The sequence below is a fragment of the Lagopus muta genome, chromosome 8 (assembly GCF_023343835.1).
Source record: "Lagopus muta isolate bLagMut1 chromosome 8, bLagMut1 primary, whole genome shotgun sequence".
Taxonomy (NCBI): Eukaryota; Metazoa; Chordata; class Aves; order Galliformes; family Phasianidae; genus Lagopus; species Lagopus muta.
The window spans coordinates 8,995,277-9,021,357 of NC_064440.1; the positions used below are offsets into that span (position 1 = coordinate 8,995,277).

Here is a 26,081-nt window from a genome sequence, read left to right on the forward strand (position 1 = left end):
TGAACCCTACAGTGTCAAGTTGTGGCTTCAGGTGAGGGAGTAACCTGTTGAAAAGCTTAAGTATATCTAGAGCTAAGTATATCTAGAGATGGTATCGTCAGCAGAAACTATTAGTTATGGAAAGGGTGGGCATTGACTCCACTGAAAAATAGGGTCTCAGCTCCATCTGGTGGACAAAGTAGTTTTCTACAAAGCAGTTAAAGTGAGGAAACCCGGCTTCTGCTACCTCGAGGCCATCAGGTTGTTAATGAAAAGCAGTAAACAAATCCCAAAACCTCTGTCCATTTTAAAGGTCTGAAACTTCTTGGAAGTTGATGCAAAATATCAGACTACTGCAGGCAGCTCATAAGAGCCAACACACTCACTGAGTTCAGTGGTGAAAGGTAGCCAGGATAGCCTTCATCTTTCCTGGATGGACTTCTCCATGTTAATGTGGTACCTAAGAAGAATCCTGAACCAACCAAGGAAAAACAGAACATATGCAGAGTAAATTCTAATATTTTCTCCTAAGTAACGCATTTATAAGCTCCGTAAGAGGCACTGGGGAAACACTTCCAAGGAACATGAGATGCAAAAGGATAAGGTCATTAACCTCAGCATACCCAGACAGCTAGGAAGCTTTTCAGCCACACATTTCTGAAGTCTGACTCCCAGCAGAGCACAGGGTCACAAATACAAGAAGCATACCATAGAGCTCTCAAATCCAAGCCCGTTTCTGTTCTTAAACAAGAAGCAAAAAACCTCCATTTGAACTTCAGGATAACCCTGTTCTCCTCATTTGAAAGGCTGGGAAAAGAGTTGGTTACTATTAAAGCAAAAGAATTCTCACTGGATATAATTGTTCCTATTCTATGGGCTTTTCAAAAAGGGACCCAGTTTTCTCTGTGTTTTACCATCAGCACAGGAACAGCAATGGTCTACAACTGTACCACCATTCATCTGCCTTCTTCACACTTTCCTGTAAGCAATGAAAATTCAAGCCAATTTCCACCGTATCTATAGTGGGTGTATTTGAGGCAATCCTACCCTTTCTAATCAAAACCTTTCATACATGGTATTTCAAAGTAACACTTCTTCATAATCCCGAGGTGTGGAAAATAATTCCCAGAAGTAATCCATAAATATTTTCAGAAAAAGTCAAGCAACCAAAAGTACGCCTTTGTTTTTCATTAGATCAGTCACCACTTGCACTCAACAGCACAAAGACTTTTGTCAGAGCAGACTACAGACAGAATCCAGAGCAACGTTTACAGACGCAAACAGAGCAGACTTGATTTATTTTTATAGCGCCCTGGTTCTGAAAATAAAACAGTATTTCACACTGCCACAAAAAAGACAGGTACAATTAAAGGAAATGGGAAGCAAAATCAATTCATTAAGTAACATATAATTCCTTTTCACTGCATGGGATCTAGACTGATAACTGTCTCCATGGAACTGGCAGACCTGAGCAATACTGTGAGTGGGACGCAAGGTCAGCGTCACAGGTGAAGTTAATGAAGAACAATAAAGCATTGTTTCCACAGTCAGAGGAATTTAAGGGCTGGGAGGAGAAAGTAGCAACAACAGCCAAGCACGTATCTTAGGAGTGTTTTCATTCATCATTTTTCAGTAGAGAAAAACTATTCAGACTAACAATTGGACATAAGACTTTGGTCTCACACATGCAAATGCTAAAAAACACTTAGAAACAATTATGGTGTGTACAACTGTGTGGAATTAAAAATAATTTAGCCAGTAACAGATTTTTTCCAAAAGGGCATAATATTCTGCTGACTGAAGTGTCTGTATACGTAAGTGGAAGTCTCACAATGAATGCAGCTCCATTTTAACTACTGCATCAGCATTGCTTACTTACTAGGAAGGTGACCTACATACAATCTTACGCATGAACACCGAGCCTGCTAATGTAGCTCTCCCAAGCTGCCTTCCTGTACTTCTCTGCTTCCTGAAGACGGTCTGAAGCTGACAAGATGCCACGTCCCACGATAATAATGTCTGAACCTTTTTCATTAATCACTTCCTTGGGACTTAGGTACTTCTGCCCAAGATTATCACCTGAAACAGATAAAATGTATGTTTAAGTTTGTGCAAAACCGTATCTACTAAAAACTTTCAAAGGTGCTGGAACGTTTATGTTACTGCAGTTCTCACCCTACGAGTCCACAGTACTGACTAGAAACTGTGCCTCCAACTAATGAACCTCTACCTATTACACAGATCAATCACAGAAGCTGTGATTTTACTTCAGATTTTGTAAGAACGAAGTATTGCAGAGAAACACATCTTCCCTAGCTGGATAACTACTGGACAGACTGTCTAGTAAGTTGTGACTTCAATTCATTGATACTACATCTATATCAGTATCAGTTACATTACAGTTAGACTTAACTGAATGTTTTCTACCTACTGACTAGTCTAATGCCCATCTGCAGACATTTCACATGCTTAAGGACTATACTTCATGGTATACACAGACCTCAGTACAAGAAGATCTAACAGAGAAGCTGCGTGGCGTGCTGGTTGCCATTCAGAACTCCCAGGAAAGAGATCACTACATCCAGAAATACACAAGGCAGCCCATATTAGGGAAATGGCAAACACAGACTCCTTTCTCCAGATGCGAATAATCCAATCCCCTTCAGAAGTCACTTTTTCCACTGAAGCCCAAATCACTCACTGTGTTTACAAACAGACTATAAATATTTCAGGGAAAGTTACCTCCAGATTGCAGCTGTACTCCTGGAGTTAAGTGAAGAAATTCTGGTTTCTTACTAACTCTAGATCCAGATATGAATCCAAAAACAAAATCAGAGTTGTCTTCAGCCATCTGTACCTAAAAAGGACCAATAAACTGCATCAAGTGATTTATCTAAAATTAAGCTTGCCCACCATTCTGTTTCTAATTAAGCTGTGCAGGGCAGGAGTATGGAATACCAATCTAAAGTCATCCAGCACTGACTCATTCCTCACTGATATTGCCGAGCTTGCAGATAGGACTGCAAAAGATACATCTAAGTTATAACTGAACGTTCATTCAGTGTATTACTTATTACATATTCATTGCTAATGAAAAAAACATGGCCAATGGCAAACCTGGTGTGTTCACTAGAACTCACAGCATGAACTCCAACATCACTAGCCTACAGATGCAACCTTCAAATGCCACTCTCTCTCCTGAATTTCCACAGAAAGAAAACTTATCACATAGCTGGAGAGACTTCTGGGAGTGTAGATATTAGCAGCACACAAAACCTCCCATTAGAGCACTTTACAAGCTGTTAACCTTAAACAGCGCCGACTTACTGCAGCTTTTGTGTATTCACCAGTTGCAAGTGACCCCTGGGAACTCATCTCAGCAATCAGAAGGCAGCCGCGCTGCAGGGGAAGGCCCACTTCCTTCAGTCCTTTCACAACTCCAGAGCCAGGAACCACATGTGCATTAACCACATCCGACCAGGATGCTATTTTGAACACACCACCTAAGAACATAGATACAAAGACCCAGGCAAAGTGAAATTAGTTGTCAGAAATGCATTAAACAAGAAGCGTGAATTAAACAAAACAAGCAGTGCAATAAACCATTCCAATTTCAAAAGGCTTTTTACTACTGAAGCTTAACAGCCGAGTTTTATCAGACAAACCTGATGGCTACATAGTCACAAAGCTACCATAAGCTAAAAATTGTGTCACAGGTGCAACAGTATACAAGATCTTAAGGAGAACAGTATCAGAAAGGAGCAAAAAGCATTGGGCAGTTGCAAATGCAGTAACAAAGAAAGCCACAAGAAGCATGCAACATACAATAGCAAGCTTGCATTAGAAACCACACACACCCTTCTCCACGCAAACAACCATTCAGAAGTACTTACTGAGCACAAGCATAGATTCATTAAAAGATTTAGGCTTTGGAAAGGACCTCTGGAGGTCATGCCCCCCAGCAGGGCTAACTAGATCAGGTTGCTCAGGGCCTTGCCCCTCAAGTTTTCTCCAAGGTCAGACGTCCCACAGTCTCTCCTGACAACTTGTTCCAGTGCTGCAGTTACACAGACTGGCAGCAAAATTATGGCACATCAAGGCTGATGATAATCACCTTCATACTGATGTTTCACTGTGTTTCCAATGTCTGCAAATTTCCTGTCTTCAAAAATCAAGAACTCGTGTTGATCTGCGAGTGCTCTCAGCTCCTTTACTACCTCTTGGGTGAAATCATTCAGGATATCTATATGAGTCTTTAGGATACAAATGCTGGGGCCCAGGCTGGCAGCTAACTGCAGCAGTTCTTTGGATCCTGTGACGTCTGCAGAAAGGCACAAGTTTGTCTGCTTCTTTTCCATGAGTGTGAAAAGCCTGGCTGCGACAGGATGCACCCCAGGCAGCTCAGCACGAGCCCTGAAGCTCAGCTCTTTACAGACTCTTTTCACTGGAGTTGGACCATTCTGAGCACCTGGCTCAAACACGTTTCCCTGAATGAAATTCTTCACCTTCTCAACCATCTCCACATCCACTTCTCCCTGCTGCTGGAGAATATCTAACATCTCGGACAACGTACACACTGAGTGTAGGCGAATTCCATGTTCTTCTAACCTGGCCTTCCCCCCCTGCTCCCTGTCCAGCAGCACTACAGCATCTGTGATTTTTAATCCTTCCTTCCGAAGAACTTCAGCAGTTTCCAGTACGCTAGATCCACTTGTTACCACATCTTCAATAATCAAACATGTTTCTCCTGGATTAATGGTGCCTTCTACCAGCCGTTTGGTACCTTTAAAAGAGAAGGGAAATGCTCCACTAAATAAAGTACAAAAGACCTCAGAATGTACCCAATGTGTCCAGATTTTAACCTGAGATGTTAACGTAAAGACCGTATTTGTTTTGCATACAAGCATATGCTGCAGTAAAAATGGAATTGGGCTTCAGGTTTATAAGAATTTCATACTCACTGTCAGAACGCAGAGTAGTTATGTCGTTATTACTGATTCCAGATATCACATCTCAGGCACTGCCTCATAACTCAGTTCATAGTGTGTTACTTCTCCAAGGGGACAAAACACATTTCACACGATCCACTACCAAAACCAACATCTTACTGACAGCACATCTTTTAACAGTCTTTAATGAAGCTCACTAGAAGTTTATTATCGCTATGAACTGAACCTTCAAAACGTCAAAAACATTTTTCCTGTTACTGAAAACGTCTTTAAACTAGCAAAGTTATTGAAACTCTTCAACATATTTTCTGTTTTCCACAGGCATTATTCTATGCTTAATATGCATGTTGGTTGTTAGAACAATCTGGAGGAGTAAAGCCCCCAGATGCCTTTACCATAACCAACAATAGGCACAAGTCCATGAAAGGCCTCCCAGGGGGCAGCAACAAAGGAAGCCTGGCTTTCTGAGGAAGCAGGGAGCAGCGGGTGAACATTATGCAGCCACTGCAGTGCTCAGACCATGGCTGCCTCACAAGTGTCAGTACAGCTTTGCAATCTGTGTGACACCGGAAACCTCGTGCCAGGCAGTTAATTGCTGTCACAATCAACTTGTCCTTCACAAGAATGAACAGCAAAAGTTCTCATGCCTAGCACACTGACTAACAAAGGAGTACCATTTAGGTTTTACAAACATCCTGTCTTAATGATGTTGGGAGAGAGCTTATCACAGATGGAAATCCAGTTGCCAGGGCTGGATAATACTGTACTCTTCCCCTCTACAAGCACCTCGCCCCTGCTTCAACCAAAATCAAGTAAAATTGATTGCTATGTACAGAACTGACTGCTTCTCACCTGGCCCACTTTGCCTGCTGATTATAGGATATGAAAGTGCAAGTGAATGAGAGACAACAGAAGAATAAAGATTCTTTTTGGAGTTGATATGCAAAAAGTTGTTTGGAGGTCAAACATAGCACCGGCCTCAGCATTATCAAAAACTGCATTACAAATCTGCTTCTAGAAGAGGGCAGTAAACTACAGCAATGGTGTGAAAGGAAAAAAGACACCGTGGGAACAAAGAGGAAGCCTGAGACCTTTCACCCCTACTACAGCAGAAGCCCAGCTGCAGCTGGGAGAGCATGGTTGGGTTGGGATATTATAAGAGGTATGCTTAGGGGAAATGGGATTGCTATTTGAGTTGGAGTGATAATCTTAAACTAAAACAGAGATGCACGTGACAAGACAAGAAGTAACGACAAATTCATCATTTGACAGTTTTACCATAATCTTTTGCTTCTTTCCTCCGTATAAGCATTGGAATCTGATTTTCAGAGCTGATAATTGTGGCCAACGGCAAAGCCGTGTATGGAACACCACACACACAGTCATACTGGAGAGCAGCGTCTTTTGCTGCTTGGAACAGAAGATCAGCAACCTAAAAAATATGTATATTTCAGGAATCAGACCAAAGTGAGCACTGCTAAACAGTATCTCCACGATGACTAAAGACCTTCAGATATGGTGATTCCACCACCTCCTGGGCAGCCGTGCCACTGCATCACCCCTCTTTCAGAGAAGAAACGTTTCCTAACATCCAATCTGAACCCCCAGGCACAACTTGAGGCCATCACCTCTCACCCTACGGCTGTTACCATAGCACAGGCCGACCCTCACCTCGCCATAACCTCCTCACAGGGAGCAGCAGAGAGCCGTGCAGTCACCCCTAAGCTCCCCCTTCCCCAGCCCGAACAATACCATTCCTTGGACACGCCCCACATCCTCGATTCCCGTCTTGTAGCAAACAGCCCAACCCACCTCCCCGACCAAAGCCCGGCACCGCGACCCTAGAACCCCCCCTCAGACCCCTGAAGCCACTCGTCCAGCCCCTCCCTCCCCACAGCACCAGGCGGAGCAGGGGGGGCCGGGAGGCCAGGCCGCGCAGGTCCACGTAGACGGGTGAGGCGATGCCGCTCCGCAGCACGAAGTCTCCGAAGCGCACAGCGCCCGCCTCCAGCAGCGCCGCAGCCACGCGCTCCGCGCCGCCCGCCGCCATCTGCCCGCCCGCTGCCCGGCGCCGGGAGATGACGGAAGCGGCGACACCGTGAGGAAATGCGCATGCGCGGAGGTGCGATGGCTATTTGTGTCGTCCCCCCCCTCTCCCAGGCCGCGTTCACGCGTTCCGGGTGCAGTTCGTTCCCCCTCCCATCACCAACAACCCGCGTTGGGAAAAGAGACTGAGCCGCTGTTCTCTGAACAACTGAGTTTAATCCAAAATAAATAAAGAAAATAAAGCCCAGAAACTGCATCGTTAGCACAGTCTGTTCATAGGGAGGGGGCGCAGTTCGAAGCCATGTCCGTAGCGTTGGATCACGCCTGGCGTAGCAGTGTGCTTCAGGCTGCACTGTGCGCTGGCATCATTAAGGCTGTGGCGTCACTTTGCACCTTGACAACACCGTGCCATCAGCTGGGCCTTCCCCCTTCCTCCTTCAGCTGGCTGCTGGAAAGCTGACGAGCACAGAGCTTTGCTCTTAGTGAACAAGGTTGAGGTGGCCACAGTCTGTGCAGAGCCACGCTCACCTGTCCCACCACTCTTCCACAGCCAACACGTGGTGCTGACACAGCACAGTGCCAGACCCAGCTTGGCAGCACCTGGCCTGGCCTTGCATCTTTGGGAAGCACCGTGTTGGGATAGAACGCTGCCAATGAGCCACAAAACAAACCCAGGCCCTATGCTGGATGTTTGTCTCTGGGAGTTTACACGGCCCAGGTCACCTGATGCAGCCCTCTCATTGCAAGGGCATTAAAATACAGTTATATATAGTCACACTGCACCACGCAGTTCTGCATTCAGCCTTTGTGGCATTTGTAACAAGGCCCACTGAGGGCACAGGCTTTGTCTCAGCTTTACCTTAGGTTAAAAGTAAAATTATTTTAAAGGTGTTAATGAAAATAAAGCTGTTTAAAATAAAAAGGCAATTGGACTGCTTTAAAGAATTGTTAAAACAGTATTTAACCCTCCAGTTTCTATCAAATGAGAACAGAAGAGAGAAAAGACATAGAAAGGCTTAAATATTCCCTTAATCAATCTGATCTTTTCCCTCCATAGGCCCACAGTGCCTGTTTTCACAGTTTGAAATGTGAATGCAGGACATAGCAAAAGAAAATGATAAATAGCTTGAGATTTCCTGTGATACGTGAGAATCTGTTTGTACTGGTGCCAAGTAGAAAGAGTGTTGTTCAAAGTGTACCCATGGGCCCCATAAAAGCTGTAGGTTTTATAAACCACACTTCCATAAACATTTTCTGAAAGGCAGCACAATCACAGCACAGAGAGCCAGCTTTGACAAATGGGAAGAAGCACAAACAGTCCTGCAGTGAGGAAGTACCTGAGGCTGGAGCTAATTAAAGACACCCCTTGATGACTGCATGGAGATGTTTCAGTTGCTAAGAAATTGTACACCTCACACTCCCACTCAGGAGGAGAGTCTGGTCTTTGTCTTTGAGGTGCTACTGAATTGCTTGGAAAACTAGTTGCTGCACTACAGAGGGAAACTGAAATCGGTTCAAAAGTTTTAGCCCTCCATGAACACTCAAGCCTTCCCTCAACTTCCCCTGGGATCAGATCACACACTCAGTCTTGTATGCTGTCTCTGACTCTGTGTGGGCTTACCCATCTGCCTGTGGCTCCCAGATCTTAAGGTTTGCAGCACTGAACGTTGTAACTTGCTGTGCCTGACTGTTCTAGCATCCTGGTAGAGCAAGCACAAAGAGAAGGGCCAGGTCTCCAAATGCCATGAAACTGAGCTCAGAGGTGGATCAGAAGGGCTAGCAGAGACCTGGGAATTTGCAATACTTGCAGAGTGTCTCTGTCACCTGCTGGTAGAACCAGCTTTTGATCCTGACGATATATCACAAACTCACAGTGCAGTTAGTTGGATGGTGAATTGAATTTGGCTCTTGCTCTGATGAGATATCTCAAGAGAGCCTCTGCTGAGTACACATGGCCAGAATAAGCCCTTTTCCTTAGGAAAAGCTTTGGTAACAACTGACATTTCCTATTGCAGGCACAGCAGCAGCACTCAGCACTGAGACAACTCACTGATATGCCAAGGGGAAAAAAGTCTGATCATCAGCCAGGAAGGCTGCAGGGTTTTATGGTGCAGCAACCAGGGAGGTGTTTTCCCTTCCTGCTGCTACAGAGAAGACTTTGCCAGCCCACAGACTGCTGATCTGTCACTGCAGGCTCCCTGCATTGCTCATACTTAAGGCTGGCTCCGTCACCGTAACATCACTGTGATGATGTTCCAACTTGGCTTGCAAGAGAGAAATGTTTTAATTGTGGATTTTTTTTTTTATTATTATTATTTTATTACAAATTAGGCTTTGGACAGAAAAATATCCTCACAAATGCTTTGGCGATGAGGTGCTAATGGCAGCTGAGAGATATTTACAAGACTGGAAATGAACCAAATGACATACTTTTAACACTGAAAACAATTTTCAAGCTGTAAGCACAAGGATGGACTCACCACTTACCAACTGCACTTTGAAAGGCTTTAGATGGACTTTGGGCCAAGCAATTCTGAAGCTAGAAATGGAACAGGATCCTTTATATATATATATTTATATATATATATGATACAATATATGTATACTGAAAACCTGTGATAGAAAAAATTGTCTTCGTCAATCATCACTTAGTTTACAGATACTGCAAAAATTGGACTCAGCCTTTTCTCAATGCACAGGTTTTGCAAAAGGTTTCTGTACAGTGTATATAAAATGCATTAAAAAAAAAAAAACAAAAAAAAAAACCAAAAAAACAAACCACCATCACAGTCCCATTGTGCTTAGTCAGAAACAGCTGTATGCTCCAATGAATTCATTGCCTCAATCATAGCTCCAAAAGGTACTGCACGTTGACTTGATGCAGTAGAAAGCCCAAGGATTAACATGGGATTTTATTCTGAGCACTACCATGTAATGAGGGTGTATCTAAGCCAAGCCACCACAGAAGCTGATCCAACAGGCCTGATCTTGCAGGTGAAATCCTCACAGAAATCATGGGAGACCTGGGCATACAGAGCACAAAAAATCCATCTGTTCACCCAGAGCAGGCATGCAGTGACTTCAGTGAGAGCTGCATTCAGCCAAGTCCTGCAATACACACAAAGGTCAGCCTAGATTTACTCCTCCACACACTATCCTACACCTAATCTCTCGTACACTCAGAAATCAGTTCAGCAAGATCAAGAGGATTTCTGGTAAGGCTGCCTCCCAAAGATTAAGGCAACTGCAGTTTTGGTTCTTGTCTCCAGTTGGTGTTTGCTGCTGTGTATTGTGGAGATGCTTCCAGGAGGTGCTCATTGAAGAGGACACCTAAGTACCTGTCACTGTTACCCTGCTTGCTTTGATCCTGAGTAACTGAGGAGGTACCGGGACCTCTGGACAGATTTGTACCTTCAAATGCCAACACTGAATACAGAAGTATGTACAGAAGCTCTGCTTTGGGCCTGCTCACTCCCTGTGCCCTGCCTCAGAACCAGCAGTGTAGTGTCCGGGGAGGTGGGCATTACGTCCCAGGGTTAAGCCTGCTCATCAGGAAACTCTTGACACCGGGGACAGGGTGCACGTCATACTGGTGCCTGCGGCGTTCAATGAAGGATGCCAAGCGAGAGGTATCCAGTGGGATTTTGGAGTAGCTGCCATTGTGTGGCTGCAGCCATGGGTGCTGTAAACAAGTGGCTGCTGTCGGCCTCCTCCTGAAGTCTTCCTGGAGGATGACGTTAATGAAATCCCTGGCGGCGTGGCTCACATCAGAGAAGTACTCAGGTGGGAAGCTGAAATCGACTCTGCACACATTGATACAAGTCTCCTCTTTGCTTTCATCTAGGAAGGGTGAGACACCACTCAACATGACGTAGGTGAGGACCCCGATGCTCCAGATGTCTGTGCTCAGGGATACAGGGAGGCCCTGGATAACTTCAGGGGCTGCAAACTCTGGGTTTCCAAGGAGATGGTGGACGTGGTAATGGCCTGTGATTTGAACTGCATCTTCCAAATCAATGATCTTGACACGAGGAACTGGGATCCTTAAATCGATGAGCAGATTCTCTGGCTGTTGAAAAGGGAACAGTGAAAATGTAATTATGCTTATTATACTTATTTTTCCTCAAAGCAATCTCTACAGATTAACAATACTTTCAGATATTATAATTTTGAGAAAGGACTTGCGTATCTCTGATAGAATCATTTAGATTCCATTTGTTTTTGTGACACCTGGATGACGTGTGTGTAATTTGTAGCAGAAGGGTTCTTTGTAAAGCAAATGTTAAACATTTTGCCTACTGCCTCTCTAAATTCACATTTCCATGGATCTATCCTTTAGCTCCTCATCCTCACGCATATCCTGTGTATACAATGCACTACTGTTCAAACCTCTCCACTTGCTCTTGTTTTGTGTGTGTTCTGCACTGACAAAATTAATTCATTCTGGAGCAACATCTTAGGTCTCAGGACAAGGCATGGCTAGATGCACTAATAGTGCATCTTCTGCTTCCTGCTCAGCAACAGAAGGTGCTTTATTTAGCATGCTTCACTCAGGAGAACTGTAAATAGGTCACAGAAAATTGGCTTCCCACTTTGTTTTTGGGAAGTATCTTATGATCAAATAAAGAATTCAATGCAGTTTCTTTACCTAGGAGTGATGTCTATTTTTTGACAGGTCCTATAAATATAGCAGAAAATACAAACAGCCTTCCCAAAAGAAACCAGAATAATATAGCATTTTGGGACTAGTGCTCACATAAGATACTGTACAAAAGGGATCTTTTCATTTTTTTTATTAGTAGCAGTCAGCAGCAGAAGACTGAAAACACTACTTCATCTGACATGCCTGGGAGCTATAGGGCTGAGACAAGACTTCTGTGGAGCTGGATTGTCCACTCTACATGACAGTTAAATCCAGCTCTCTTTTTCCATTTTTGAATGCTGCTCAAGTCTTCAAATAAATTATAGATTAGCTGGTACTCCTGGCAATCTGATTCAGAGCTGCAGACTGCAAAGGTTGGAGCACTTGATCGTAACTTCAAACACTAGTTCTCTGTCTTTCCAGATCAATGGAGTGTTGGTGGGTATGGCAACACAACTCCAAATCCAGGACAGTGCAGTACCTGCTGCCACACATCTTAACAAAAGGAGGTACAAGCTGTGCTAATCTCACTGAGCATGACATTGCAGACCTCAGACATTTTTCTGAACCTCTCCCTGGGTGCACTTTCCACCTCTCTCAGGCTCTGTAGCACAATCAGCTTGCTGCTTTCCCCTTTCAGCTCTTCCTACCTCCTGCTCTCCTGCACCCTCCTCTGCTCTTGCTTACCATGTACTGAGTCCAAGCTATGCCCTGGGGATGTATCTTATAACTCCCCTTCACTCAGAAGCTACCGACTCTTGCCCTTCTCCCTCATTAAATCCCTCTTCCAGAAAGCCCTTGAGAACAAAACAGTAAATTAAAGAAATAGTGCATCTCTGAAGGAAGAAATAGACCTTGGAGGTTACTGAGTCCTTTCTCTGGTCAGCACATCTGGAGGGTAGTGCTTGTCCATTCAGCATCACTTCTTGGGGCACACGCTGCACCTCCTTGCTGTGTGTGCAGCTGGGAACTCTCTGCAGCAGGACACTGAGTAATAGCATCATTCTCTTCTCTTCTTACCTTTATATCTAAATGAGCCACTCGGCAATTATGAAGATACTGCAAGGCTTCCATTGTGTCTCTTATGTAGAAAGCTACTTTTTCCTCCATAAGTTCATCATGGTTCATTAGATAATCTAGGAGACGACCATCATCCATCCTACAAAAAAATCAAACACCACAACTGAAAGATCATATGACATCTGCAGGAATAGCTAGTATTTGACAACAAAAATGCAATGGAAACTTTGGGATCTAAGAATAGAGGAAATAAAAATGAGAGATTTGATTAGGGTTCAACGATATCACGAGGTACTGCAGGGCATGGAAGTGGTATAATGATTAATCTTTGATTAGTCCTCAGTTGTCATTCCTGGCCCTTAATAAATTTAGTGACAATCTCAAAGTACACTAAGTTGCTTAAGGACGGATTCAACAGACAGAGGAGATTCCTTTGAAAACAGATACACTTAATTACTTGGATTCATCTATTCTTTTATAGAGATGGTTGCATAATGCAGAAAAAAAAATCACTGATATTTCAGCTAGTGGTGTGTTCTGTGGGAAAGCTAACTCAATAAAAGCTTTCCACCTAGTTTTATTTATCTGTAGAAATAAACAAGCAAAGAGTCCAAATATGCTTGAATTGGATATACTGTAACAAAGAAGCAGTTTGGATTTTGGTTGCTATTTCTCCTAGGGACAAACATAGTCCCAATGCAGTTTTTTTCATCAAGAACTATTAGAACAATGTAGGCTCCAATCTACCTGAAGTGCACTTGCTCAGATATAGAGAGCAGACTAAACTGCCCAAATAAATCTGATGCTATGTGACAAACTAACTGCTGATACAAATACTGAGCTTCCAGAATAGAAAGTTTTATTTCTACCTCTGAATCTTATTTACTGTAAACAAAAGGCAGTGGAAAGTCAGCAGAAAACGGCTATTTCATTTGACGTCACAGTCAGTAAGAAACAGATGACAAAGCCTTTGCCCTGCTGAAGCACAGGTGAATTTCATTGGTTTTAATAGCGCTGTGATTCATACCCAGATGCTTGAATTGTAGCTCCATGTACTTACAGCTCCAGAACGAGGATGTAAGAAGTAGGAGACTCATAGGTATCATGGATAGTGATGTACTGAGGATGCTGCAAGTGCTGTAACAGAGCTGCCTCATGGGCTGCTTGCTCCTTCTTCTTCATTTTTTTACTGATGAATTTTACAGCAACGTCTTTCCGGGTAGCTTTGTGAACGCATTTCTTTACGATGGAGAATCGTCCCCTGGAAAAAAAGAAAAGCAGAATAATGAATGGGATCCATGAATTAATCATGCTCGTTTTTCAGTGTGATAACAGACTGATTTTCAAAGTGTTATTTGATTCAGTGCATTAACATTTCACAGGGAATCAGACTTATCTCGTTGCTCATAACCTTTTCCAACACAGAACTGCTGTCTCTCACCCTGGGTGTTTGGATTCTTTGGGGATTAGGAAATGGAGAGCAAACAGAGCACTTTGTGCAGCTGTGCTGATGTCCTCTAACAACATCCCTTGGGTTCAATTTGCTGCCGTTTTTACAGGTTTTGTCTTTTGTTTCTAAGCATGGATCTTCTCTCTCCAGCTGCTTGAATAATGAACCCAGACTTAAAACAAGTAAGAGAAAAGCCTCGTTAAGCAATGACTAAGCAATCACTTTGTCTTGCTGATTCAGGAATACAGTAAAAAATGAAGAGCAAACAGCTGGCATGAAGGCACTTAGGAATCTCATCCAGACTGGTGCTTGGTACCATTCCTGGAAGCAAGAGTACTTAACAAAGCCATGTGCTGCACTTGGCCTGTTTTTAAGATATCACTATTCTTTCCTACCTTTGCAGCCCCAGAAGCACTTATCCCTGATCTCTGGGTGAAGACCTGGCTGCCTACACCTGCACTGTTTGCGCTGTTGCTGTTTGCGTGCTCCTTATCAGCATCATGCTGCTCTTGCTCACTGACCACCCCACTCAGAACAGCCCATTGGAATGTGCTTTCAGTCTGTCACATGCCTAAGTACTTCTGCAAACAGCCTCCAAGGTTAAGCATATCCAGAACCAGCAAGCCATCCTTACTTCAAAAGCTCACATTGAGCCAGGGGTGTCAGAGCAGACACCAGCAGGCGCTGCTGGATCTGGCTGCCCCATCATTCTGAGGTTGGCATTCAGTCATCTATGTTCCAGATCTAACGCTCAAATCACAACTAGTCTTGGGAGACAGGATGTAGCCAGCATTTTAGCCAGTCTGTATTTCAATCAGTGCTTAGTGTGTTCTTTCTAAAAGGAACAGCAATTTTCAAGCTTACTACAAAAACTGACCTAAATTCCCCGTTAAAGAACAAGTCTCAAGCCATTGTTTAGGTATTTTGCTGCAGTGATAAGCAGGGTTAATATTACCTCCCAATCTCATGCAGCTCTGCATAAGCGAGATCAAAGTTTTCCTTCCATGAAATAGTGGCACCATCAGCAGCAGAGTCTTTGGGAGAAGAAAGCACATTGAAGAAAGTGTAAAGACAAGGCAGACTGCTGTGTACTACAAACTGCATATTTAAAAGTTATGTGAGGATATGTTAATGGGTTGCCCAGAGAGCCCTGGAGGTGCTCAAGGCCAGGTGGGATGGGGGCCCAGGGCAGCCTGAGCTGGTGGGTGGCAAGGAGCTGGGGACTGGTGGTCTTTAAGGTCCCCTCCAACCCAACCATTCTGTGATTCTATGACGATAATTTTATGATATTGATTAAAAAACAGAAAAAATTACCACTGAGTGTCCAATTTCACAGTGCTCCACCACAACTCTTGTGTTTGACCCCAAAAGCCAGAACTACCCAGGAGAAGCTGTGGCTAAGTTGACTTTAAATTTGCCCTTGAAAGTTTTGGGAGCTGAAAAGGGACACAGGGACAGTCTCAGGGCACATCTGTGTGCAAATGGGAGCCCACTCACCATACTCTGGAAGCCTCACGAATTCAGATGGGTCACTGGGCAAGCTGATCCCCCAGGGGTTGCTGGCGCTCACACGGAACTGATACTGACAGCCTGGGGACAGGTCTTCAATGACAAGGTAAGTGTCCAGTGTGGAGGCCACTGACTGCTGCCAGACCTGCGAGCCTGCATTGTGCAGAGGGAGGAAAGGAAAAATGATGGAGACAGAGCACACACAGACTCTTTTCTGATGTGGTGCCCTGGGAGGTTAAAATCCATGGGGTTTTTAAAAGGCAAAGTGGAGGCAGATTTAATTCTGTTAAACCTTCTGGGGACACGGGAAGCTGCTTGTTATCACAACCATCTGGTGAAAAGAGGGAGGAAGGAGATGACCCTCACTCGACTGATAGCAATGGAAAAACTGCAGGCGAGGGGAAAGATGATCTATCCACAAGTCTGTCCAAAGCTGTGTGCTACCAGTGATGTCTTAGGGCAGCGAGATAATGCAGGAATAGCAGAATGACCTGCTGACAGCTCTGCTAAGAGAGAAATAACGCAAAAAAGATATGGAGGAGGTGGAAAGCAAATCCCAGGAGAAGCTAAGGAAGGGGATCCATGCAAAGTGCTTGCAGGAGACCTGTGGATATGAAACCTGGAGCTGCTGGAAATTAATACTAATATTACAAAAAAGTAATATACAAAATATACAAAAAGTTAATGAGTGTGCTTTGTCTTTTCACTGCCAGGAAACATTTATCAAAAGGGCTTGATAGATACCATGGTGGCAGAATGTAAATGATGAAAGTATATTTAGTGGTGGGATATAGTTTAGCTTAACACACTTCACTTGCCTTAATAGCACAGAGGAAACAGAAAAGACATGTATGAGAAACTGGGATCAATGATAGAAGAGCTTGTTTTGGACTTCTGCTTTGGGATCTATGAGTAACAGATAATCATACCCCAGTGCTGGCAATGATGCTGTTGGAACCTATTGTCCTACGAAGCAGAATTACTTTGTTTTCATTTTCTCAGCCAGTGAGCACACCTCAAGGCTCTTACCTTCTTCTCTGTACTCCACTGTGTAGCCAGAAATGGTGCAATTGCCTGTACTGGATGGAGGCAACCAGCGAAGGATCACAGAGGTGCAGCTTCTCTCCTGAGCAATGGGGCGATTTGGGGCAGCCGGAACACCTTGGGGGGAGAAAACAAGCAGAGAGTCCAGCATCATGTCAACCAGCCCTAGTGCTTTATCCTGAAAATCAGGTAAACACTGTCTGCGAAGGCCAGGTAACTACCTTGCACTTTTATTGTGGCTGAGGTTGATGCCGTTCCATGCTCGTTAGTTGCCACGCAGGTGTAAATGCCACTGTCCTGAGGCATCACATTGCAAATCTTCAGCATGAGCTCCCCAGAGTCACTGCATATGCAAGAAACCCACGTTACAAATTGCTGCTATGCTTCCTAATGCTTTTTATCCCCGTTTCTCTTCTGCCTCATTACAAGGACACGTGCACGCAGCTCTTGTTAACTCATTTGAAGGAACACCCCCCAGCCATGTGGTACCAAATGCAACACCTGCATTCCTCAGGATTATGTCACTAATGAAATCTTTGAGCAGAATGGTCCCACTGGGGCCAGAAGGGCAAATCTATCTGTTGTGATCTCAGTGGAAATGGGGAAGCAAGCAAAGTGTAAGAGCTAAATTTTCTAGCTTTCCAGAGCCTGAAACCCCACATCTACAGAAAGATTTTCATACGCACAGCTTTTTGACTTTGGGAGGAGCTGTGTGGTGCCTCTGTAGTATGCCCAACACAAACTGGACAAGTGTCATGCAGGTGTACAAGGCAGCCCTGTGAAACAGGATGCCCAATATTTCTGTGAAGCTTCAGACCCTGAAGCAAGCCATGTCCAGAAGAGTGGACATCTCACAGCAGCTGGGGAAAATAAATGTCAGTGGGACATAATTTCTTGGGAAATGATCAGCCTCTGGGCCGATCTGAGCAAATAAACAGATCTACACAATCTGGTGAGCTTGTAGCAGGTCTGCAGACAGTCAGTTCTTCAACACTCACTTTAAGGGAGTTGGCCTGACTTAAAAGATTTTGCTTGAGTAACTACTCTAGCTGTGCTGGAGACTCAGCTTAGAGCCAGTAATAAATTCTCTTAATGGCAAAACTAGACTGGTTCTTGACTGCGTAAGCCATTGGAAACTGCAAAAGGAAATGGCTGCCGGTGTAACTGCATGGACACCGTGGCCTTGGCTGGCCTGAGCGTGCTGGTTTAAGGGACAGAAGAAAAACATCATCTTCCCCCGCAATCCGGACACAGATGCCAGCAAGATTTGTAAGGCAGACGCCAAGCTGCAAGGCCTCTCTTTGGCAGGCAGCGGCTGCATGGAAAAACAAGCAAGAGGAGAGAGAAAGCCAGTGCTGATAGTGCACAGCGAGGGACTGCATAGGCAAGAGACTGATGTAAAACAGAACCTCACACAGAAATATCCTACATCCCAACCCCAGCCAGAGGCCTGAAGATAAGGCACTAGTGATCTACTGAGTGATGGCTAAAAAGACAATTTTAAGTGTCCTGGGGTGCTTCATGAGGCTCAATGAAGGAAGCTCTTGATTAGACATCCTTTTTTCCTTTTATATTCTTCTTCTTCTTTTTTTTTTTTAATGTAAAAAAATCTCTCTTAGCATTCATTTTTCACTTTCATGGACTTTGTGCTCCATGGGTTCATCTCAGCCTGAGCCAGCGGTGCTGAAAACCTCACATGAAAGATTGCCTCCTGGAGACTTCCCTTTCCATTTGGCCCAAATAGCTTACATAAGCTGCAGAGAATCATCCAGCAGCAGGCTGTTACCTGACCTGAATTCAACTCAAGAACTTTTCAGTTCGTCCCCCTGTCTGCTGTAAAGCTGGGCCAGGAACATCCAGACAAGCATCCTTCTGTCCAAGCATGGCCAGATGTGGCCTTTCCAGAAGCATATGGAGGCTCTTTGAGGAACAGCTTAGGAAGAGCTCAGGAACACTGCATTAATTACTACCTCAGCCTCTGAGATGAGAAAACTCCCAGCCATGTGGGTACATATCAATGAAGAATGTTGAGAGCTTTCTCTGCTCCATTCCTGTTCCTGTCAAAAGTGAGCATGGCATCAAATTCAACCATCAGAAAAGCAGAGGCAATGTTAGCCAATATACTGAAAATATTAATTGCTTCTGACTTGCAACAGGCTCAGAGGTCTTGGCCTCCTGGGACACAGCATAACAGAAAGCTCAGCTCTGCCAACACTGCACTTGGTGGAGATGCCCTGCATCAGCTTGGAAAACTACAGAGCTACCTGAACTCACATTTGACCCTTTCTAGCTGATGTGTAACTCAGTGATGTGGCAACACACCATGTCAGCCTCAATTAATTGCATCTCTAATAAGCTATGTCTCCTGGCTAGTGACATATTTGAGGGCAGCATGACCATCATTTGATGGAATCCAGAGGCAGGACCTTACCAGGATGACACCGTGTATGTGGCTGTGCTGTTATCATCGTCAAGAATGTTTTGATCTGGTCCTTTCCAGGTTATCGTTGGTTTGGGCCGGCCGCAGACTTTGCACTGCAGCATCACAGTGTCACCAAGCAGGCAGGTGATATCCACCAACGGCACAAGGAACTCTGGAGCCACTGAAGAAGAACACGGGGGTACACCTTTTAACGTACAGGAGAGGATGTTCTCCACATAACTGTGAAAAATGCATTATAGGACCAACTATGGGAGCTTTTGGTAGGAGAGTGATAGGTAAGGGTTAAGTGTTGTAGGTCTGAGCATCCTGGAATTGTTACCAAAACTCTACCTTCAGGGAGGGAGGCAACAGGGACAGGCTGTGCTGGCTCTAAGTTCTGAAAAGACCACAAAGATGGGTGCAAGTGTGTGTATTGGAGGGGCAGGTTTGGGACAGTGCATCATTTCAGACTCTCTGAGCCCATCAGCAAGCAGGGACCACTTCCCCTGCCCACTGATGGAGAGCTGTCTTTGCTGTGACTGCTGATGTGGGGGAAGCATGAGGCTCCCTGGTAATAGATCCCAGCTGCTGGCTCAACCCTCCAGGCAAGTCAGTGCACAGCTGTCTTTAACTCACCTTCTTGAATGAAATTGGGGTTGATTATCTGAAAAATACAAAGAAATAGTACATATAAAGAAATTATTGTTTTTCTGGACCATTACAAAGAGACACTTTGTTTCATTAGGAAACATGGTGAGGCTGACCAGAACTGCAGACACACTGACCCGTGGGTATGAACAGTCTCTAACAACTGGCAAACACAGCAAGCTCTGGTGACAACTGAGCAAGCCAGTGCATGGTTGGATAAGAAAACAAAAGCCACAGTTTTTGTAAGACTGTAATGCATACTTTGTGTCAGCTGCATCACAGGTAGCAGGCACAGCAGTAGGGAGGTGGATCGTGCTTTCTCTTTGCTTAGGTGATGCTCAAGCCATTGACTGTTATCTACCTGGATGTGGTTTGTGCCCCGTGTGCCCAGCTCCAGACCCAACTGCAGCACCATGCACCTGGGCACCTCACCTGTGTGTTGGCCACTAACCAGCTCTGGGGAGCTCCTGCTCAGCTTCAGGGGGAAAAAAAAAGGTAAAGGGCTAAAACAAAAATACAAGCCTCTTTTCATATCAGTTCTGTAACATCCCACGGCTTATCGTGAGTTAAACATCACTTGCGTCAAAGGGCTGATGGAAACTTTTTAATTGGTATTTAGGATTGGATGACTCAGAGTTATTTTGTCTAACTAGTTAATTGATCAAATTAGCAAATAATTGAAAAGCCAGCATCTCACCATGGACTATATACATCAATTACATCATGCCAATCCTGGAAGAAAAGGTGGGGATAACAAAGACAACAGCATTAAGTTCTCACATGCAACTCTACTCTCTACTCTCAAATCTAACCATATAATGGTGTACCACAGTTTAAGTTTTAGCTTAGTTCTAGCCTCATTAGCAGGTATAAATATCAAGCAGCATAAACACCACTGTGGTTTATCTCGCCTCAAATTTCTTTGTTCCTATCTATTTCGGAGCAGGTTTGGAAGTTGTCAATAAAGCAGTGACCTAATTCATGGTTTGCTAAAGCTGATGGGAGTTATTGCAGTGGGCCAGAAAAGAGGCCACAAAGCAGAAGCAGCAAGCCTTCAAACATGCAGATGCAGTTTCAAGATGCATGTTTATTTTGGGGAGTTAAAAATAATTTTCCAAGGTGAGTGGCTTGGAGTGACATCAAGGAGGTACTGGAGCACATTCAGATCTGTTTCAGCATCACAGCCCTTCTTCATAGCTCTAGGGTAACCTCTGGTACCAGCACAGAGACCTCAAGCTCCATTTACTCCATCAATATCAGAGTAGTAGGGCACAACATGGACTCACTGCTCACACAGGGGCATTATTTTCCATGGAAACATACTTTCCATTGAGCATTGTGATTTCAAACATTCACTCCCAGCATCGTGGAAGGCACCCCCCCCCACCTTTTGCATCCCTAGAGAGGACTTTGAGAACTATTTCTATAGTTCCCATACAACCAGCACACTGATGGCCTCCTGTGTGCCACCTATCACTCCTGCTGTGAGTCCTTCTCCTGCAACTGTTGCTCAGTGGGGACCAGGATCCCATGGGCAAGAAGTAAACATAGTGTAAGATGGCACTGGATGAAGAAAAATATCTTTCCACCTGTGGGGAGGGAAAGAGGAGACAGCACTCCTGATTAAGTTACAGCATTCACATGGCACTACAAAGGAAGAAAAAGCATTTGCTCTGGATGGAGATATCCATCTAAAAACCATCACTTGCCACTTGTCCCTAAATGAGACCATCAATTTATCAGATTAGTAGCCTGAAGCATCAGCTCATTTGCACATAAATCTTCATTTCTGGAGTACACATACATATCCTGCAGCTCTCTCCCGCCTCGCCTGCAGCATGCATTAAATTCCCTTATTATTCACTGAATTCTGTCCTGGCAGGATTACAGACTGGGAGAAATAAACACTCTTAAAACTTTGCATTGATTTCATAGCTCTAAAGTAACCATTAGAAGATACAGCTACAGTGATATATAAATTAGACATATCTATAAATAAATAATGCTACATTTTAAATAATTTTCAAGGCACAATTGTTTATAATGACTTACCAATGTGTTTTTTTTTTTTTCCTATTGCCTTAACAATGGAATATCATCGAAGAAAAATTACTACTCTTAGACGACACTGGAAGAGTCTTGGAGTAATATTTAGATTTCCTTTGATAAAACTTCAGCTGTTAATTGATAAAATGCTGCCTAACAACACCCCTCAGCTATATCTCAGCTTTCACCTCCTGTAAGCTTAGATAAAATTAAAGCCTTTAGGCAAGAGGATGCCAAATGCCTCCAAAATGATCGAATGCATCACTTATTTTTTCCCCACTTTTCCTGATCTGTAAGGCTGGGCTGCCAACCGAACCCTTCATAACAAGATCCATGCTTCAGCTAAACAGCAGAGGGCATGTTTACTCCAAGGCAAGCAGCTCAGCATTTTGTAAACACTCCATGGCACTTCTTGCTTGCTGAGTTAAAATAAAATATTGACTCATTTACCCGTGCTTTTAGCAGTCAGCAGCATACACCACTCTCCTTCTCTTAAAATAAAAAACAACACAAAACTAACAAATTAAGGACTCTCAGAAAAAATAATAGTGGCATGAGCTATAGAAGAATTAAACCAACTGCAATTTGTACGAAAGTCTCTCCCTGACTTGGTCAACTTTTACTGTGGGGATTCTGAAGGAACACAAGCTTCCTCTCCATAAAAAAAAATTCACAAGAGAAATTTCTTGACAAGGAGAGCAAATAAGGATCATCCCACATGTGGGTAGGAGCCACCAAAGGGAAAAGTAAGTTAAAATGAGAATGATATCTGATGAAGTGGTTTAAGAAATGAATGGCATCTGGCCTTTCAGCCCCTTTGGAGGGGAGCCATCCATCAGCACAGATGGGCTCAGCTGACTTTGAGACTGACATGAGAGATGTTGACCATGTAACACAGAATCATAGGTTTGAGTTGGAAAGGATCTTTGAAGATCATCTGCTGCAGCTCCCTGCAATGAACAGAACTGCGTCAAAGGTCTTACTGAAGCCCAGACAGATGACATCAAGTGACTCTTTCCTTGTCCACTGATGCAGTTACGCCATCATAGAAAGCTGCTAGATTGGTCAGGCAGCATTTGCCCATGGTGAAGCTCATGTCGGTTATCCTGTATCACCTCCCTCTCTTTCATGTGCCTTAGCATAGCTTCCAGGAGGACCTGCTCCATGGTCTTCCTTGGCACAGAAGCTAACAGGCTGGTAGTTTCCCGGGTCAGCCTTTCCACCTCTCTTAAAAATGAGTGTGGCATTGCCTTTTTACTGGCCACCAAGGACTCCACCTGAATGCCATGTCTTTTCAAATATCGTTGAGAGTGGAACATGCATCCATCTTCTTCCCCATGACAGGCTCCTGTTGTGGAGCTGCTAGCTGTGGGGTGTCTCTGGTTTAGAAGGCTACTGTGTGTCCCAGGCACTAAGTTATGCAGCACTCTACCATCTACCTGCAGATGAAGCACTTCAAATCAGTACTTCCTCTTTCAAAAGCTGAACTGCAGTAGCAGTGCTGCCAGCAGACTTGCCCCTAATGAGCCACCTGCCCTCTGTTTCAGCATCCCTGCCCTGTAAGGGCAGCAGGACAGTAGCACGGCTGCTTTGAGCAAAAAGAGAGAGCTTTATGGGACCTGCACAGGTGGCTTGTGACCTCCCCCACCAATATCGAAACCCCACAGGGCGTTACGACACAGAGCTGTGCGACATTCACGTCAGTGTCCAGGACCCCAGCCATGGGTGTGGAGCTGTAGGCTGATTCACAGGGGCACGCACCTTCTTTCACAAGAGGAACTGCCTGTTCCTGGACAATTAGCTTATAGACACGCAAAGGAACTGTCTGATCTGCTTTAAATATAGGTTACTCCTATCCCTCACATGGCTACAGCTACTCTGTGAATGTCTGCTCCTACACCCCACGTGCCCAACAGGCCCGCTTGCACCTTCTGTTTTCTGAAACAATAGGAACTATATTTCATTTCCACTCATATTTGTTTTCATTGCATATTGATAAACTCGGAGAACAGAAGCAGCCAACAAGAGATACAGTTCCTATTCCAAATTACAATGAATGGAAAGTTCTCCAGGGCCAGCATGTCCCCATGTAGGCAAAAATACAGCAACAGCATTTTAGGGCTTTGAAAACAGCCACTCAGTTCCAGCTTCCTGCTCTCACCGTGTGTGTTCTCCACATTTCTTTCTGTATTTCCCCGTCAAACAAAACAAGTGCTTCAATAACCTGGAATCTACTGAACAGATATGTTTTACAAAGAGCAAGCAAAGGTGGAAGTAAAAGGGACTTCATAGATATGACTAGCTTTCTTGCTTCTCACACAGGGAATAGGCTGGAGGTAAAATGTACTGATATTTCTAAGTAATTAATATGGCTGCTTTGTATTCAGAGGTAAGTCTCTTTATTCTAGCATCAGGTGCGTGTTTTCATGTATGACAGGAAGACATCAGCATGTCATGGGTGATAGGCTATAAAGGAGGCCAGGTGACCCACCCAAAGCTGAAGTAATAGTGACCAACACCTTCATGACCTGGGCAGGGCTGCGTGCACCTCTGAACGGCGGCAGTTGGGCCAGGACAGAGCTCTGCATCAGCATTCCCACAGCCCATAGAAGTGTCACAAGGCAAGCCAGGTGTGGAGTATGGAGAGCTGACTGTATGCAAACTGCTTGAGGCCACAGGTACCCTCTACTGATAATTTTAACACATCTGAGCTTTTCCTCCTATTCAGCAAAGTCAAAACACAGAAACCCTTTGCAAAAGGAACAGTGATCCTCACCCAGCTCTGTATATCACCTCTCTACCTATCTTAGCTGATTTTTTTTTGCTCCACAGAGCAATTTCCAACAACCTAAAGCTTACACAGGTTCATGCACAGTAAATGTACTCTGCCTCGTAACAAATAACGTATGCTTCCAGTTGTTACCTGTGGTTGGCGAAACGCTATTTGAAAGCACAAAGATACTCCTGAGAATAATGCAGCATTAGTGGTAAGCACCATTCAGCCTCAAGCATGTTAGCTGGGTCAAAGGCTTTCTGTTAGTAAACATCCCCTTTGCAAAGATGTATTTATTGACAAAAACACAATTAAAATAGAAGAGAGACTTCAGGTTAAAAGTTTAAGTGGTGCATCCCAAAACACTTTTCTATTCCTCCTCCAGGAAGAAGATCAGCTTTCTTCTGAGGGATGTTTGTTGTACAATATGGCTAAGAGCATCCTGCAGATGTGATATCCCTGTTTGCCAATGACTTGCCCTACTATTTCTACAAAATCACAAAGGTCTCATGGAACCTTCTCCTCGCCTTTAAGCCTTGGTACAATGTACACAAGTGCTTAGTGTGGTCACTGTATAAAGAAAAATGGGCTCTGCAATATTCTGATTGAGAAGAATCAGTTCTCATGACTTAAAGCTCCTTCTGGCTCTCAATAAGGTGTGTTTCAGTCACTCCAGTAGAATCAATGGCTTCATGCTGGAAAAAATAGTGTAATGCACTACAAACTGGGTCACCATAGCTGCATTAATCTTGTCTATAATACAAGCATATTAAAGCAACTAATTTTACCAAACCCTTTCAGTATCTTTAAAGAAATGCAGTTTCCCATTATTTATTGACATCATCTACTAGGAGAAAAAAAAAAAAACTTAGTCACTTCTGATCTAGATGATTTAAAGCACCTGCTGTGGTGCAACATGTGCTCCAGTAATTCACAATGTGGGTCTGACTAGCAGCTCAGCACGTGCTGTCAAGACAGCAAGTGTTTTTAATACAGAAAGCTACTACATTTCTTGGTAGTCGATGTGCAAGCACCATCATTGCATTGGACAAGATCTTAGATGGGAAGAGGTGACTCAGCAAGAACTTGTTCCTCAACTTCCTCCATTGCTGCTATCACAAAGGCAGCCCAAACTCCAGCTCACCACCTGGTAAAACCAGAACTGGTGCTCTGTGTGACTCATATTTAATTGGCAGGTATGATCGTGAGAGACGCAGACCCACCAGCTCCCCTTTCAGCAAAGGTATTTCAAAACAGGCACATGTCAATGGAAATAATAATGACAAGGATGATTGTCTCTACCTCCATGCTAGTATTGGGGTCAAGGTCATCACACTCTGATTCCTCTGAGCTGTTTGTCTCCTTGTTTGGCAGCATGAAGAGGAAGAAAAAGAACAAGAGATTAGTGGAGAGATTGGTTAGACAGGGCAAGCAGCACAGGAGCTGTGAGCATGGAAATGGGTAACAGGAAAGAAAACATTCCAAAGAAAAAACCCAACTCCAAACCAAACCAACAAAACAAGGGAAGAAAAGGCAAAGACGTGCTTTGGCAA

General features: G+C 44.1%; 2 protein-coding genes across 5 annotated transcripts in view; both read right to left on the reverse strand.

Moving 5' to 3' along the window:
* Positions 1-1,260: 1,260 nt before the first annotated feature.
* UMPS (uridine monophosphate synthetase) lies at positions 1,261-7,014 on the reverse strand. Its single transcript, XM_048953453.1, has 6 exons — positions 6,829-7,014; positions 6,207-6,360; positions 4,094-4,762; positions 3,307-3,482; positions 2,722-2,836; positions 1,261-2,058 (listed from the first exon to the last, which is right to left on the reverse strand). The coding sequence occupies exons 1-6, from the start codon at positions 6,976-6,978 to the stop codon at positions 1,883-1,885; spliced, it is 1,440 nt and encodes a 479-aa protein (XP_048809410.1). The 5' UTR covers positions 6,979-7,014; the 3' UTR covers positions 1,261-1,882.
* Positions 7,015-7,198: 184 nt separating this feature from the next.
* The window catches only part of KALRN (kalirin RhoGEF kinase), a 449,507-nt gene continuing 430,624 nt past the window's right edge, over positions 7,199-26,081 (reverse strand). For all 4 annotated transcript variants that reach the window (XM_048953841.1, XM_048953835.1, XM_048953840.1 and 1 more), the window contains 10 exons: positions 25,831-25,890; positions 19,698-19,725; positions 19,071-19,242; positions 16,861-16,982; positions 16,625-16,756; positions 15,584-15,748; positions 15,042-15,120; positions 13,697-13,897; positions 12,637-12,775; positions 7,199-11,043 (listed from right to left, as the gene is read on the reverse strand). In XM_048953841.1, coding sequence (XP_048809798.1) covers positions 10,498-11,043; positions 12,637-12,775; positions 13,697-13,897; positions 15,042-15,120; positions 15,584-15,748; positions 16,625-16,756; positions 16,861-16,982; positions 19,071-19,242; positions 19,698-19,725; positions 25,831-25,890 — 1,644 coding nt within the window. In that variant the 3' untranslated portion in view covers positions 7,199-10,497. The remainder of the gene's footprint in view (positions 11,044-12,636; positions 12,776-13,696; positions 13,898-15,041; positions 15,121-15,583; positions 15,749-16,624; positions 16,757-16,860; positions 16,983-19,070; positions 19,243-19,697; positions 19,726-25,830; positions 25,891-26,081) is intronic.

Coding starts and splice junctions, on each gene's coding strand:
- UMPS (XM_048953453.1), bottom strand. CDS start 6,978: ATGGCGGCGGGCGGCGCGGAGCGCGTGGCTGCGGCGCTGCTGGAGGCG. Junction 4,763..6,206: donor GAAAGAAGCAAAAGATTATG/GTAAAACTGTCA, acceptor TCTCTTTTAAAG/GTACCAAACGGCTGGTAGAA. Junction 2,837..3,306: donor GTGAATACACAAAAGCTGCA/GTAAGTCGGCGC, acceptor GGTCCTTTTTAG/GTACAGATGGCTGAAGACAA.